The 16,311-nt window shown below is 42.9% G+C and overlaps 1 protein-coding gene across 2 annotated transcripts in view; it reads right to left on the bottom strand.

Moving 5' to 3' along the window:
• The window catches only part of CHCHD6 (coiled-coil-helix-coiled-coil-helix domain containing 6), a 109,962-nt gene that overhangs the window by 22,016 nt on the left and 71,635 nt on the right, over nt 1-16,311 (bottom strand). For both annotated transcript variants that reach the window (XM_071549710.1, XM_071549709.1), the window contains one exon: nt 15,234-15,369. In XM_071549710.1, coding sequence (XP_071405811.1) covers nt 15,234-15,369 — 136 coding nt within the window. The remainder of the gene's footprint in view (nt 1-15,233; nt 15,370-16,311) is intronic.

Here is a 16,311-nt window from a genome sequence, read left to right on the forward strand (position 1 = left end):
AGTGCATAAACCTGACAGGATGAAAAAGGACCTAAAGCAGAAAAAGAAGGTGTGAAGCTTACAAAGCACCCACACCTTTTACACTCCTTCCATGGAGTCTCTGAATTTGAGCCATCTTTCCTGCCATCAAACACCCCTGTGCCAAGCTGCTTTCATGTTAAATGAGTACAGGAGCATGCAGAGGATTACACTATGTCCTTATGAGCTTCCAGTACTCACAACCCAAAGATTTCTTGTGCTCCTCTGATCAGCCATGTTCAGATGCATATTTAAAAATAAGACAGACACTGAACTCTGTCTTGCCCCTTAAGGGAACTGCAGCCTCCCCTTTCCAAACTGCCAGTTCAGTGCTGCAGGGAATAGGCAGCCTGGTGTCAGCTCCAATATAGTTTTAAAATGAAAGGAATGCAAATGAAGGGGACAGAAGAGAGAAGAGGGAGGGAGAGGCTGCAGAGACACTGGAAGGAAGCAGGTAAAAAAAATGAAGACAGAGGGGAAAAGAAAAATCTGAGCCCAGACTAGAAAGAGGTGAGTAAAAGAGATGGGAGGAGGATGAGGAGGTAGCAAATCCAGGCAATAGTATGTCTCTAGCTCAGTTGTTCAGACTACAAGGAAAATCCTACACATGGACAGAACTGCTCATGCAGGGTGTGAGGATGATATCACACCCTCACAGTGATGCCACTGAACCAAACACAATTCACAATACATGTGAAATACTCACAGCTTGAGTTTTAATCACAAAATATCAGAGTTCTAGAACAATTTACCCTTGCTTACAACTCAAACATTTGCTATGTACTGCCCTGATCTAATAGGGACCCACCCCAGTGCATGGCAGCACTTGGAACAATCTGGAATTCAGCACACCACAAAAGAATAAACCCAACCAAAAATACAATGGAGAAAACTTGGCAGTGCTATACAGCAATTGATTCTGGTGCCAGTGGGACAAAATGGGGATTCCTCAACCTTCACATTGCATACCTAAATGTAAACTTGCAAATAAGAAATGCCAAGTCGCGAATGAAGAGGGCAGGTTCTTACAGCTCTACAACATGCAATTCCAGAGGCACATCAGAACTTCAGTGGTGCTTGAGAAATCCGTGCCAAGATTAAGAAATGCTTCCAACTGTTGATTCTGAGGCAATTACCAGGAAGAATGCAAGCTTGCCAGAGGTGAAATGCACAGTATGGTGTGAACATACCACCCTGCTGTCAGGATGGACCAGATACCACAGTAAGTACAAACCGAAACTGATGAAGCCAAGGAAAATACCCACAGAGAGAGCAAAGTAAGAACAAAGATGGAGCAAGAACCAAGGATCAAAAGGAAGAGCAGGCAGGTCACAGATGAACAGTTACAATCTAGAGGCTTGTGGAGCAGTTCAGAGTCACTGAAGAAATTTCCCTGTATACCTGGCTGGTGGGACCAAACCTGGTTGGATCCAAACCTGCTGGGGAGAGTAACTGCAGGCAACTACAATTAACTCACAATCCTTATAACCTTTTATCCACACGACAACGTACCAGGCGTCTGTGTTTAAAAGATTCTTCTGAAGGGAAGATGCCTACTTCAACCTTCAAGCACCACAACACTCCTGCTTTATGTTGTCCCTTAAGAAAAGCTTTTCATACAGCAATGAAAGCTTTTGCACTGAACAGCTGGAACCAAAGTCAAAGCACAACCTGGCAGTTTTCTTGGCTGAAGAGAGATGTCATTGAAGCTGAGGAAACAAGTCTGTATTGACAAAGGTTTGAGACAGTGCTTCAAGAGATTAAGGGAGTCAGAACTGCAATTTGCAGGATTTACAAGAAAAGTATTTTGAACCTTATCCTTCTCCTTCAGCGTCCCTCCAGAGATTATCTCCCTTACTTCTTTAAATATTTTTTTCCATAACACCTATCAAAACCACCATCTTCTCTGCAGCAGCAGCCAGGACTTGTCAGGTCTCCCCAGATGCTGAGATTAGCTAGTTCTCTTCTCCATGTGTGAACCCTTAGATCCTACAACTTAGTGAAGCAAGGATTTGGATCTGGGGTTCAAGTTTTCCTGAAGGGATTTCTGTTATTACAGCAGATCTAGTTCCAGACACAGTCACTGGAACTATGAGACAGGATATGAATCCTCTCCTATATATTTCTGCTGTGTGATCTCCCTCTTCATTCCTTCACATCTCACTCTTCTCTACAGTATTGCAGCACTTGATTGATTCAACACAATCAACAACAGAGCATGAAGGCAGAGGCAGCTCTCAGCTTGGAACAGCTGGTTTTCTTGATGGCATCATGTCCCAAAGAGAGGTAAGGAATCACAAGAAAAGAGACTGCTTATTCTCAACAGCAAACAACTCCAGACTGGAGAAGAAAGCACAATCCTGCTGATTGTGAGAAAAAGGCAGCAGAGGGATTTTGAATATATTTCACACTCCTTGATAGATCATGCCTGAAGATTTTGAGGAAAAGAAGAGCTCAGAGGAAACCATGCTTCAAAGCCTATCACTGCTCTCACAGGGCCTGTGAAAACTTCCTAAATACGAACCCCTGCCATACTGTCTAGAGCCCACCTGCAGACCTGCTGACACAACCAGTTCCTCAATGGCCACACTTTATAAACACTACACCTTGCTTCCATCAGGCTTTGGAATCAGCTCCTGCCAGTCATGCCGAAGTGTGCTTAGGAGGAGATGAACAAGGATGACCAGTGAGGACTGACAAAAATGGTCCAAAGTCATTGACCCTGCACGACCAATGTCTGAACAAGGACTGATAGACATCATGGCCACATCACAGCCAAGGACCACACTGAGCACCCACCCATGAGCTGACAGACCTCAAGCTGTTTCATTCACACATAGTTCTCTGTCACACAAGTCCTTGGACATAGGAGCACAGCACTGCAAAGTTTCCTCTTCCCTCATTTCAAACACTGTCCTGCCTCAACACATAACAGCAAACACAAGCTACTGAGGAGCTGACAACTACCTGCTGATCAGCAGGAGAAGGCGCTGAGGCCAGCAAGGATCAGCAATTGCTCTGGTCCCCAGAGCTCAAACTTTCCAAGCATGAAACAGTTGTCTGAACAATACAAAATGAGGTTCAGGAAGCAAGACCACTGGCTACCTTAAATCCATGAGCTCTTTTGTTTTTCCAGGTTGTTCACACCTAATACTGTATCTTTTATTTCATCCTAAAATACAAGAACAGGCATTAAAGGATCAAGCTATAAACTTCTGAAAGCTTTCTGTAGCCCTCTCTTGCAACAAGGGGTTTGTTTCCATTTCTCAAAAGCAAAGGAGGAAATCAATAGTCGGACAGAGAAGGCATATTCCAAAGGACAATTCCTGAAAACAAGACTGCTTTCTTCTCAGTTGCTGCAGTGCCATCCTTGTCGAGTCTCTCCAAGGAAGCTGGAAGTCAGCCCCTCAAACATTCAGACAAGCCAGAGTCTTCAAGGGGAAACAGGCCCATTTCATGAGTAGCAGAAATGAAGTCACTTGGATTCCTCCAAATTCATGTCTCAAAGTTAAGTTCCTCTGTGGCCAAACTCACGTCTAATAAAGAATGAGTCAATATCATTCCCCCCTGCATGAGCACCACTGAGGTTCCTTCCCTCCACCTAATTGCCTGCTTTCACAAGGTATACAGGAACTTATTACTTCAGAGCCTTTGTGCCTTCTGAGGAAGATCACTGCAACTCACCAGTGGGTTCAGAGTGAGCAGAGAACGGGACAGAAACCAGGCTCACGGACGCACAATGTGGTTACACAAGTCCCGTTTCCTTAATCACAGTAAAGCTCCAGACCCAGGCTGGAGGGAGCTGTACATTCAGGGGAAGTGCTGGCATATTGAACTCAGAACAGCGTTACTCTTAACACCTGGGCAGGCTCTGCCCTGCTCTCCAGGGTCTGCTCTGTATATGGCAAAGCTCCTGACCTACCAACATCTGTTCAGTTTTTACACAAAGCAAGTCAGGGCCCTGTAAGGCAGTGCAACATCTCTGTTGACATTTCAGTTCCTCAGAGAGAAGCTCTTCTTGGCTTTGTGTCAGCCACCTTTGGCTGTGTCAGAAAATAGTGCATACCCTGTTCTCTCAAGCAAAGCCTTTTGCCTGTGCCAAGGTTCCCAGCAAACAGACAGGAGGCAGCAGTTGGAGAAAGGAGAGATGGGATCACTGCACACAATCTCACATTTTATTATTTATCCACATTTACTGAACACAGCCTGGCTCTAATCCATCAGTGCAGGAAACCTGCTAATACACCTACCTGATTGGAGATACTTTCCTGCATTTTATGGGGCTCTACTGCACCAAGTGTCAAGGTTCAGCAAAATAAGGATGCACTAAGGAGGAACTGTCTCACACAGCCAAGGCTCTCTCTTGCTCATCTCCCAGCTGGCACACATTTGATACTGGATTAAACAAGGAACTTCAGAGCATTCTGTTGTTTCAAGCTCACTTCACAGCTTTGTGTGCACATAAGCCCCCTCATCCATCCCAGCAAGAACAAAGCATGACTTTCATATTTAACAGCATCCAAAATGCTTGTTCTTCTTAAACTAAGTGCCAGCCCACATGCCTAAAGACATTTGCTAAAAGCTGGAAAGAGGAAAATTCATTAGAACATCACACCTGGTCTATCCTCAGCAATGAACCTGCTTCTGCTCCAGAGAGGTCAGTCTGGAGTCCGTACACAAGTTTTCAGATTGGCTTTTGCAGAACAATAAGGTGGTCAATGGTGCCATACAAGCTGCCCACAAAAATTTCTCTAGTGCACTTCAGCTCTACCACAGCACCTCTGTCATGTCAGCTCAAGGTACACACAGCTGAGAAGAATCCTACCTAGATCACAGCATTCAATACATTTTCCAGTGGCTGTCTACTTTTACAAGGTTTGAGAAGATTTCCTGAGCCTCAGAATACTCATGAACACACTTAGGCTTCATACTAAGAGACAAAATACAACCTTGATGTGCCACAGAAGTTAAAGAGTATTGACAACAACATAGGGCTCAGAAATACTACAGAGCTTATTAAATGATGATAATCCTAAGGAGGCCACTTTCAGCACTACTGAAGACAAGAGCTTTCCACTGTAACTCTTGTGTTCAAACTCATCAACTCATGTACACCTCAATCCATGAGAATACAGTGTCAGAGAGCCTGGAGGGTCAGTAAATGTATCCATATAACTTATCAGCACACTGTATTTAGCTGCAGTAAGTGCCTCAAAAGAATGATACATTTCCTTCCTTCTTCCACCCATGAAAAAGAATCAGCAGAAGTGCTCAAACACGGAATTAGGATGGCATTGAGATGGACAAACAAACAATAATTGTCTCCTTTTCATCTCCCTTGGAGAGATTAACAAGTCTCCATATCACATCGATAACTAGAAACTCTCCTATTCTGTCAAAGAACTTATTTCATAAAGTTATCAAGTACATAATTGAATCTGCTCTGCTGCCAGAAGATTAAAACCTCAATTCTTTGATACTTAAAAACTTCTGGAAACTTACGCCAATATATTGCTCTAAATTGCACAGTTCTTCCTGACATTTACACTGCAACGATGTGTTTATACTTTTCTTCTGGACCTCCCTCTGATCCTGAAGAATGTCTATAAACACTTTGTCGACCACAGTTTCAAGCCTTAATCCCAAGGTTTACAGACCTATCAGTGAAGAGATTCTTGTGTGTTTTGTAAACAGCAGCTGAGCAGGGACCCATAACATAGGTGGGCACTGGTTGTCTGAGCTCTTACAGGCAGCCATACAGAACCCACAAATCATTTCAGTCCCGTATCACTTATCTATTTCCCCAATAGGCAGGCAAGGACTACACAGACAAACCTCAGCAACAAAAAAGTGTCCTAGACAGAATCTGAACTGTTTAAATAGCTGGGCTGGGGCATTGCACAGTACCAAAGAAGAAATAAACTTAGAACTGCAGGTCATGAGTAGGAAATATCCTTCAGAAAATAAGACGAATGTCCAAGGTTCACAGCACTTTGCTCTAAGTGCAAGAGGAATAAATGTTGTAGCTGCTGTTGTCTCCCCAAATTTTCAGCTTCTTTTTTGTCCAGTTATTTGATTTCCTGAGGATATATGTTGTGAATGAAGCTTCCCAACAATCAGAAAGAAGATCCAGAAGTCTGTATAGGTGGAATAACTGTAGTGGGAAGGTATCATCTCACATGTGGCAGAAGGACACTGCCTTCCACCAAAGGCTTCCATGACCTGGATATGTGGAATGCTCCTTTCAGTTTTTAAGAGTGTCCACAACATACAAATCACTGGATTATTTGAAATCACCCTGGCAAACTCAAGGAGGAATCCAGGGAAAAAGAAAACGAAGAAAAACATTCTCCATTTCCATGTGAAATACTTAGATCAGGTCAGGATTGAAGCACACACTCCACAGAGAGGAAACTGGAATAATCACTGTGCATGCTTCAGTCTGTTCAGGACTTAAGAAAAAACCCAAAAAACTCATGATCTTCTTTCACCAATGTTAAATTCATCCTGAGAAGGGAACCAGGTATCTGAAAGGACACAAAAATGCTGCCAATGTAGCAGTGATTGCTCAGAGCTCCCAGCCCTCCAATAAAAGAAAGTGTAATAATGCTTTACTAACAACCCAAACCAAGGAACCCTTAGCTTTCTGTTCCACAGCTCAGAGAAGTAATCCAACAGATAAGCTCCTCATAAAATAAACCCAGTCCTTGTGGGCAGCAAACATGGACTGGTAAACTGACTGGGAGTTAATGCAGAGGCAGGTGGGCAGAGGCAATCAGAAATGACAGAGATGAGCAGGCAGAGGGCAAGCAGAGCACTTGAAGGACAGAGGCAGAAGAGCCGAAATTTTATAGCAGACAGGTACTTGAGAAGTTAAATCAAGAGCTTTCCAATATCATTATTTAAAAAACTGTTCCCCCTAATATATGCAGGGAGCCAGCTGCTTGCAAAATGACCTTTAAACTGTACCTACCATGCCTTATTAGACTAATTCAGAGCTGGAGGTTGGCTGATCCTGAAATCCATTTATACAGGACAAACAGGCACTCAACAGGGACAAAGAGTGAACACATTGTCAAAATAATTTTGTCTGCATTTCTGCATGTACACTCAGGCTCAACACAGTACAGCAGTGCTTCTCCAGCTTCAGAAACAAGAAACACCAGGCATTGCAGCACCATTCTAACCCAAAGCTTCACTACCTGCTTCCTTTGCATTACAAAGGTATAAGACTTTAATTATAATAAGTGTTGGCTTTCTGGACAGCATCCTTGAGGCCTATAAGTACCTTTCACCAGCTCTTAAAGGCCCCCAACAAAGGTCTCTAACCAAAAAAGATGTTATAACCAAAAGAAAGTTTCTTGCCAACAGATCAAAGTATAAGCAACAGAGTTAACTCTAGCACCGTATCCAGACCACTGTAACATGCTGTCTTCAGCATGCCTTGTTCCTATATTTGAAGCACTGACGTCCAGGAAGGTTTCTTCAACTGGCTTGCAAAGGTCTAACTAGGACCAAAAGCTTTAAATTGCTTTGGAAGCATCACACACATACCAGGAAATATCTCCAGACAAGGAGGCCTGTTGGGCAGACAGACAGTGTCACAGGGGGGTGACAATCACTAGCAATTACTGCAGGCATGATGCAGAAAGAAACCTTCCCTGGAAGTTTGGATTTTGTAACAGATGAATTCTCCACAGCCTTGGACAGGGAGGCTCTGTGGAGAGAACAAACCCCAGCAAGCAGCATCAGGGCGACTTCTGCAAGCGACCTCCTCCAGCTTGCCATAGCTCTGACGAGAATTGGATTGGCTCATCCATCCTTCAGTAACCTCCCAAGTTGTCATGTGCACTGCAAAGAAGGGCTAGTTAGAGCAGTCTTGCCTGCCTGGGAGCAACTCTTCCACCAGATTGGGACCACTGCAACCAGGACAAGCCCTGCACGTGTTGCCTACGCAGACATATTGGGCTGAGTAGTGAAGGCTTTAAATTCTACCAGTTCTTAAGTTATTCAGGCCCAAGACCTGCTACAAAAATACCTGACGGATGGCACATGGAGACTGCAAACTGCACATAGCAGGAACCACCCTGTGCAGACTACAACCAACAAGGAGCGTAATAAATCTTTGGTTTCCCCAGTTTGTCATGAAGACTTTGACACCACCGATATAATTTCCCAAGTTATAGCCAAGTTGTCAGAGGATGGATCTAACATTAGCATGGAAGTTATGGAAGTCAGGGCTACTCTGGAACTTCCTGAGAGTCTGAAAGCACTTGACCACTGACCTTGTGCTTCTAACCAGCAGTTGCTACCGACAGCAATTTTTGTGGATCTGTTTCAATCTAACTTCAGCAGCAAAACACATAGTTTCAAAATTGGAAATAAACTTCTTTGTGTCTAAGACTGCTTGGTCATCAGTCTGCTGGAATTAATCCGAGTAAGAATTTTCACTTCCCACTTGCCAACATAGTGCTACAAATCTTTTGTGAAAAAATTTGTCATTAAAACAGCGTGATGTATCACAACACTCACTACTTCCCATGCAAGATAAACCCGACCAAATACGGGCTCCAGTTCTGGGGAAAACATTGCCTAACACACCATACAGACAGTACTAGAGAAACCTGTTTGATCCATGGGGTCCCATTAAGCCTAAAGAGAAGTAATTCCTGAAAAGAGAGACAAAAAACGAGTGAAAATTTGACACCAAACTTCTAATGAGACTTTTCAGATACACCCACTCAAAGATCACATCAGAGCATCAAGTCAGCTATGATGTCTCATTCCTGACCAGTCAGCTCTTACAGTGTTTTCATTACAGATTTTTTTAGACTGTTTTTAAACACTTTCAGGCAAAAAAAGTTTTAAAACAAGAACTGTAGCAAGACCACATTTCAGATGTAACAAAATGCCAAATAATTAGATTTCAGATATTGTAATGGCATACTGACTTCTTCCCTCTTTTAATGATGTTGCCTTCAAAACCATCTGTAAAACATATATATTTAGATTAATTTTACCTGTAAGTATATCTGAGATGAGAATCACCAAGTGAGAAATTAGACCCAAAGGCAATTCAGCCTCACTGCAATAATGTCAAAAAACCCAAACAATCAAAAATCAGAAAACTGAAAATAAATACACAGGGACTGGCCATTGAACTGTTAGACAACACATTGTTTATGAGAAGAGAAATGCAGCCAGAAGCCCTTCTTCCAGATCATACAAGTGCCTGAGAGGAAAAGGTGATGCAGAGTATGGACTAAGGAAAAAGAAGCCCCAAAGCACAGCTAAGTGGGAACAGTTTTAAACTTCCTTTTGCTCATCTTCTTCGAAAATGACAAACTTCAGGAGGTCTGGGCTGTACAGGGACTGCAGACAGCAGACAAAGAGAGGAATTTCTTCATGTGGGTTAATAAGTGCTGTCAGCACACCAGGCTGTGGGGAACATCAGAGTTTTGTGAAGTGCTGAGATACAGAGCAAATAAAGAACTTATGCCTCCAGTTTCATAAATACCAGGTACATGCAGCAGACATTTCCATTTTAAGTAGGCCAGAATTTTACTCTGGAACATGCCTCATATATTAAGATGGCAGTTTATGTCCTTTCAGGCAGCTCTATATTTTCAGTTTATTCACCAGTGAACTCTTAAGGATATGAAGTGGTGTGTATAGACTCAGGACTCACCAGAACCTAGAACTGCTCCCTTGAAAATCAAAACAATAACTTTTTCCATCCTTCATAATGAGAAGCAAAATATGGATCCTTTTCACCTCTGCAAATACCAGGTCAGGGTATGCCTGGGTGCAGTTAATCCACTGCTGCTCTCCTCTGTGTTTATGACTAAACAAACAGCAGCTGCCTGCAGCTTGTGGCCTCTCCCCCTTGTGGGGGCCATTTACTGAGTCATAAACCCCTCCAATAGTGTTATCACCACAGCATTTGCACAAATAAAGGTTGAAAAAGATTTTTAAAAAAATTAAAAAGAGAGAATTGCCTTTACAGACAAGGCAAAAAAACCCCCAACACTTTAGAGATACGTTTGCTTTGAACAAGGACCGACCGACAAAAGGTAGGCAGGGCAGGCTCGTACTTGGCTAAGGATGGCTGGGCACAGCATCCTCCAGACAGGAAATACACAGATTTATCTGAATCTATCTACAAAGCTGAATTCAAGAAAGCTCAAACAACCCTAAAGCCTTCCAAGTTAGATATAGTGCATTTCAAGTAGCTCAGTGTGTAATAGATCTCCTCAATGAGACCTCAACAGGAAAGATCTACCTCTGCAGAATCCCAGAGGGAGGAGAAATCCTGCCATTTCTCAAGTAAAGATACAGGCCTTGCCATTCCTGCTCCAAATTTTCTTCCCATAGCCACACATACAGACTGTTCCTTTTTACCCAAAAAAAATACATAACCTATCTATAAAGTACTTTGCAATCAGAATGGAAGCAACACTTTAACAAGAGCCTGATGATCCAGAGTGATGGGATACCTGCAGTGCAGCCCATGGCATCCAATGAATCCCAAAGCTCTTTCTTTTAAACAGAGAGAGATCCAGGTTGCAGAAACAAAAGCTCCCAGCAGGCCACACTTCAGCAGGATCCAAAGTGCTTGATCAAAACTGCTCCACCAGGATGGGACACTGCAAGACTGGCAGTGTCTAGATACCAGTGTCTAGATAGCTCTCAGCAGTCTAGGTCCCTGCCCACAGATCAGAGAGAAACTTCCAGCAGAGTTGCAATGCCTTGCTGTGAGTGCCAAAAGGGAACTGGGCTCTCACAAGGATCACTTGGAAATGTAAGTGCAATAAATTGACCACATTCCTTTTTATTATAGTCAAGGGCAAAGCAGAATGCAGACGACTCAAGGTTATGTTAAAAGTCTCCCTCTGCTGGAATCCAGTCAATCAGTGTTTTGCAAGGGCTTGTTTGCACATAGCAGAGTGACTCACAGCAAACGTGTGAATTTTCCCTGCCCTTCCATTACAAACCCAGAATGTTCATATACAGAGAAGTTGCTGCACCATAAACTCACTCACCAGTTTATTGCATTGTAATTTCCTTATGTAGACAAGCCCTAAAGCCTTGACAGAAGCAGGTTTACCTTTGTCTGTTATGAATAGCAGATTTGTGAGAAGCTGGACACAGAAGAGGGAGAAAGAGTGCAGAATTATGAATGGCTCCCAGCTCAGTGTATACAGCTCCTATTGACAAGGGAATACACATCTGAGTACACAGCTCTTGATAGCTTGGTTTGGCCAGGAGCTAGAGCACAAAAATTTCACCTTGGTCCTTCTGTGAAAGACAGGCACCTAGAGACAGTAAGGAAACACCAGGAAAGGAGGGATACATGCTCTTTGCTAACAGACTTTTTTTCTGCACACAGTTGCAGGAAGCAGGTTCTGTTTGAAATCTCAAATCACATTAACATACAATCACCAGAAACCTCATTTTCCAAGTGGTAGCTGGTGGAGATTCTCTGATATAAGTACCAACTACGTAACAGATTAACCAACTAAAATTCAACATGAATTCAGGTTTGCCTGTTGGTGTGAACAGAACACAAGCGAAGCAGAATAGGTCACAAATACTCCACTCCAAAAAGCTTGCATGTGAGTGCATTTGTATGGGGTAGGGAAGCAATTCACTAATAGGACTCAGACTTTTTAAAACAAAATCATTTGTTTTCCCCCTCCATCTGGACTCAAACTAAGAAATTATGCAGATTTCCACTGCCCACTTACCTTTTCCTTCCACACCCTCTTCTCACTGGCACGAGATAAAACCTTGGGGAAACAGCAGCAGCAATTTTCAATTCTCATTATCTAACGGCAGCAGTAGCTCTTGGTGAAACTTGCGGTCAATAAACTACAGGCAATTTTAAAAGACACAATGGGAACTGCCCCTCCTACAGCTGTCCCATTATCCCAGCTTTTATTAGATTTAAAGCCAGCGATTTTTATGCTGTAGCTGAAGTTCTGCAGAGCCATGGAAACAGACCACCAGAAAAGATAAAACACTCCTAAATTAAACAGGAGATATCACAGTAACACACTCTTAAGTCAGAGAGCTTCCACATCAGCAAAGCACAGGATACAGCAAAGGAACCAAGTGCCTAAGGGGGCTGATGCTGCTGCAGTGAGGCAACAGCGACGGGACCAAACTCAACATTCAGGATGCAACAGATGGAAAAGCTTGTGAGCAGGTTAGGCAGGGCAAGTTGAAAGCACACTGGCTACAAAGGCGGACAAACAAAGCAGGATCCTGCTCCCATATCCATGAATGTCCCAGAACAGGCACCAACGTTGTAGTTCATTCTCTGGATGCACCTCCCAAGCGGCGGAGAAAAATACTCATTTATGGCTGGCAGTTCAGCTGGCTTGTTTCAGATGACTGTTTTAGAGCCAGTGCTCAAAGGGTGCCTATTTCCCTCTGTTAACCACAAAAGATGGTCCAACAGCCAGAAAAAATCCAAACGGGGTAACATCAGCTATATCCCTACCATGCACTACAATAAAGCAACCTGTTCCTTGAAGAGGGGCTGTACAATAAACAAGTTGAAAATAAATTTTAAAACTTATTTAATGATTACCTGACATATTTGTTCATGGGAGAGAAATAACTGAGGGTGCATCTCAGCTCCTGGCTCAGAGATTTGCACAGCAACAGGCAAAGGGAAATGGGTGCCCAAAGGAAAAGTCTCAAACCAACACAGTAAGGGGGAAGATGCAAAGAATTATTCTCATCCACTGTAAGCTGTAATTTTCAGTCTAGAAATCTAGAGCTGCTTTCTCTGAGTCTAATGTATACCATGCCCTGGAGACATTTTTACCAGCCATCAAAAGGAACTTGCAGAGCACCAGATGCTTCATTAGAGAATATTCACCAAGCCTTATAAAATCTTTAGTAAAAAGCAGAAGAACAAATCACCAGCATGCAAGTGAGCTAAAGTCACACATCCAGCTTTGATTACAACCTCCTCGACTCAAAAACAAATTGTGGGATTTTTTTTTTAAAAAAGGTAAAAAAAACACCCAAGAAATCAAGAGATTCTGGCCTTTCCCACATTCCTCCAACCTGAATTTCCTGAATGAAGAATGCGTGAGACAAAGCCATTTGGTAGAAGATGCTAATTTAAACTTAAAGAAAAATAACACCTTAAAAAGGGGAAGGGAGGAGGGAGTTTTAATGCTACATGATAAAACACAACAGCTTGTGATCGCTACATATATCTCAGGAGTCAGAGGAGTCAGTAAGAGCAGTGAGGCCAATTGTCAAGGTTCAAGCTGTCCTGGGACAAAAGGAAACTACAGAAGACATGTTGCCTTACACAAGTTTTACTTTAATTTGTACTTGCAGGATCCTCTGGTGCCTATATGTAGCTGCAAGGTTGAGTTACCTATTCCTTAGTCTCTCTCTCTTACTCTTTCTTAAAACACAGCAAGATTTTCTGCCACATTGCCATCATCCACAACTAATTAATGTCCTATGCACTGCTCCTTCCAGGTAGTTTCCTAATAACAGTGGGGGCAAAATTTATAAAGTTCACTGAAGGCTCTGGGAGCAAAAAACAACAAGACAACCCCCATTTTTCGGTTTATACAGAAAACCTACCAAAAACTCCACCACCACACAAATCCAAAGGAGATCCAAGTTAATAGGATCTTTCACTGCCCTCTGCTGTTATCAGTCATTTAGCTTCCAATTTACTCTTTAATAATGTCAGGCTGGGGCTCAGGGCTGGCAGCGTCCCAGCCCCTTTCTCAGGCGAGTTGGAGCCACAGCTTGCAAATATGCTGAAGTTTAATGCAATCTGTCTTCTTTGGTAATCACATTCCGCCCGCACTGCATGCAATAAAGATGTATTGGTAAATGCATTTGCTAAAGATATACTCCACTGAAAAGGCTACATGCCTGATTTAGAGAAGGCAAGGAGGATAAGGGAGGCTGGCAATAGATGCACCAATGCTCTGCTCACAGCAACTGGGGGCACGGATTGTGCCGCGGTAGCACAGGCACCACTTTACTTTAAAGCTGAGGAAGAAAAAGAAACCACATGTTTTGGGAGCTGGGGACATGGAAGATATCAGAGAAAAGCCCTTTCCCTGGCAGCTTTAACCTTGCTGATTTGCAGACATACAAAGACCTTCTTTGTAAACAGGAAGGAAAAAAATTCCACTAGGACTAGCAACAACATTTGGTCTAATATATCCTGACAATTTTCCCATCTCCTTCTGTCGGGCTTCTTCTGGGAGCCGGCTGGCAGCTTGTTTCATGTTATACTTAAATCAGGCACACAGCTTCCCCTCACAATGCTAATGCGACACAGAAAGACTGTTTCCATGAAAGATCCACCTCTCTCCCACCCTTTGCTTTAGTAATCCCATGAGGGAAGTCTCGATTTTCTATTACCATCCTTTTCCCCAAATCCACCTTATTACAGTCTCAGCATCTTTTGGAGAATTTTCTACCCTCCAAAAAAACCCAAACCAAAACAGAAAAGTCTGCCCTTGAGGGACACCTGACCCACTGAATTCTCACATGGGAACAAGCATCCTCTACACTTCACTTTTCCCAGGACCATACTAGCTGTAATGTCCAAATACTTCATTTTCTTTTCCCCTTCACTTGTTTCAATAGCCAGAAATTTTTCCAAGGTACTGAGCAGCCACTGTCCTAAGGCATCAACAGAACCTACTAGGACTCTGCATCTCAGAGGGAAGAGCCATAAGGCCTTCTGGCCTTTTGCACAGTTTTCAGGAGCATGCAGCTTTGCCCAGCACAGAACCTTTCCTCATGCAGCAATGAAAGGAAGCAACATCTTTCACTGCAAAGTCCCATAACAGGAGGATGTTTGAAGTCCATTCAAAATGTTGCATATATTGGCAAAATGGATTTTGGAGCGCCCAAGAAGGCAAAACTTGGAAAAAATCCTTGTGACTGACTTTTGAAACCTGGGAGCACTGGCATTACTGTTTTGGTGGCAGCTCAGTACAACAGGACCCACTGATGAGAGTGAGGTTGGGACATACCACAGTGTGACTGGGAAATGCGGACTGAACGTGGGAAAAGGGATCCCAAGGAAAATCTGTCTCCTATGAAGACTGATTTGACTAAAAGATACCACAGCTCTCAAAAACACTTTGCAGAAGAAAACACCATGCAAAACAACACAGCAAATCCAACCAGTACAACAGAGATGCTTTTGTTACCTTCTGAGCTGCACTAACACAGCGCTGATATTCCTTAGCCAGCTCTGAGCATTTGAGCACTTCACGTTTGTTTTCTTGGTAGCATTTCAGAATTTCAGACTGCAGGTTTGCACAGACAGGATCAGTGTTCCTCCTCCTGCAGGGAAAACAAGCACAGGAAGACGTGTGAAGGAGTTTTCACCCACTCACTACCACTTTACCAGTAACACACCTACTAATCTTGTGCTGGAGTCATGTAGTCCTAATAGAGAAACCAGTGGGAGAAGCAATCACCAAAGTGGGTCAAATGACTAACAGTGTATTTCAGCTGAAAAATCCAGCGTTCTTAGCAGAAAGATGAAATATGATCTTTTTAAGTTGGTGTAGAAGGCTGTTTTACCCTTAGATAAAACATATCTCTCCTGTACAGTCAGGAGAAAAACAAAAACTAAAAAATCAAATCCAAGAGTTCCAATGATTTTTCCCAACTCATACTGGAAATCTTTGGCAGAACTAAGAATCCTGGCTGGGCCTGTACTAGATCTGTAACAGTCTGACAAGGAACTGAACTGACTTGTTGAATAAGGCACCTCAATCTATTGAATTCTCATCTATTTACACACTTGAAAAATCCAGCACGGTTGGAAGCACTGCAATCCTCCTAGTGACTAGGGAAAAAAAACCACAAACCATGGAATAACAGTAAGATCACAGATCTGTTCCTTTGTATTTCTGCAGCAATTAGTACTCATACTCTGTAAATGGCATTGACAGCTACCCAAGAACAATTAAGGATGATGTTCTTATACTCTAATGTGCATGTGTACATATGGCACATCATCAGCAACAGTACCAATAAAGGGGAAGGTCGCTGTAAAACAATACCAGCAACAATGGCACAAACACAGTAACAACAGTGACATCAGCTGCACAGACAGGCAGACACAAATTGCAGGAATTTGGTGCACAATTGCTATCGTATGTTTTACCAGAGAATAAGAGAACATATGTTTAGGTGTAGCAATCTTCAGATGTCACCTCCTAAACCATAAATCCCTTTAATTCCTTACATTTTCTGCCCCAATATACTTAGAGATCT

The sequence above is a fragment of the Pithys albifrons genome, chromosome 3, assembly GCF_047495875.1.
Source record: "Pithys albifrons albifrons isolate INPA30051 chromosome 3, PitAlb_v1, whole genome shotgun sequence".
Lineage (NCBI taxonomy): Eukaryota > Metazoa > Chordata > Aves > Passeriformes > Thamnophilidae > Pithys > Pithys albifrons.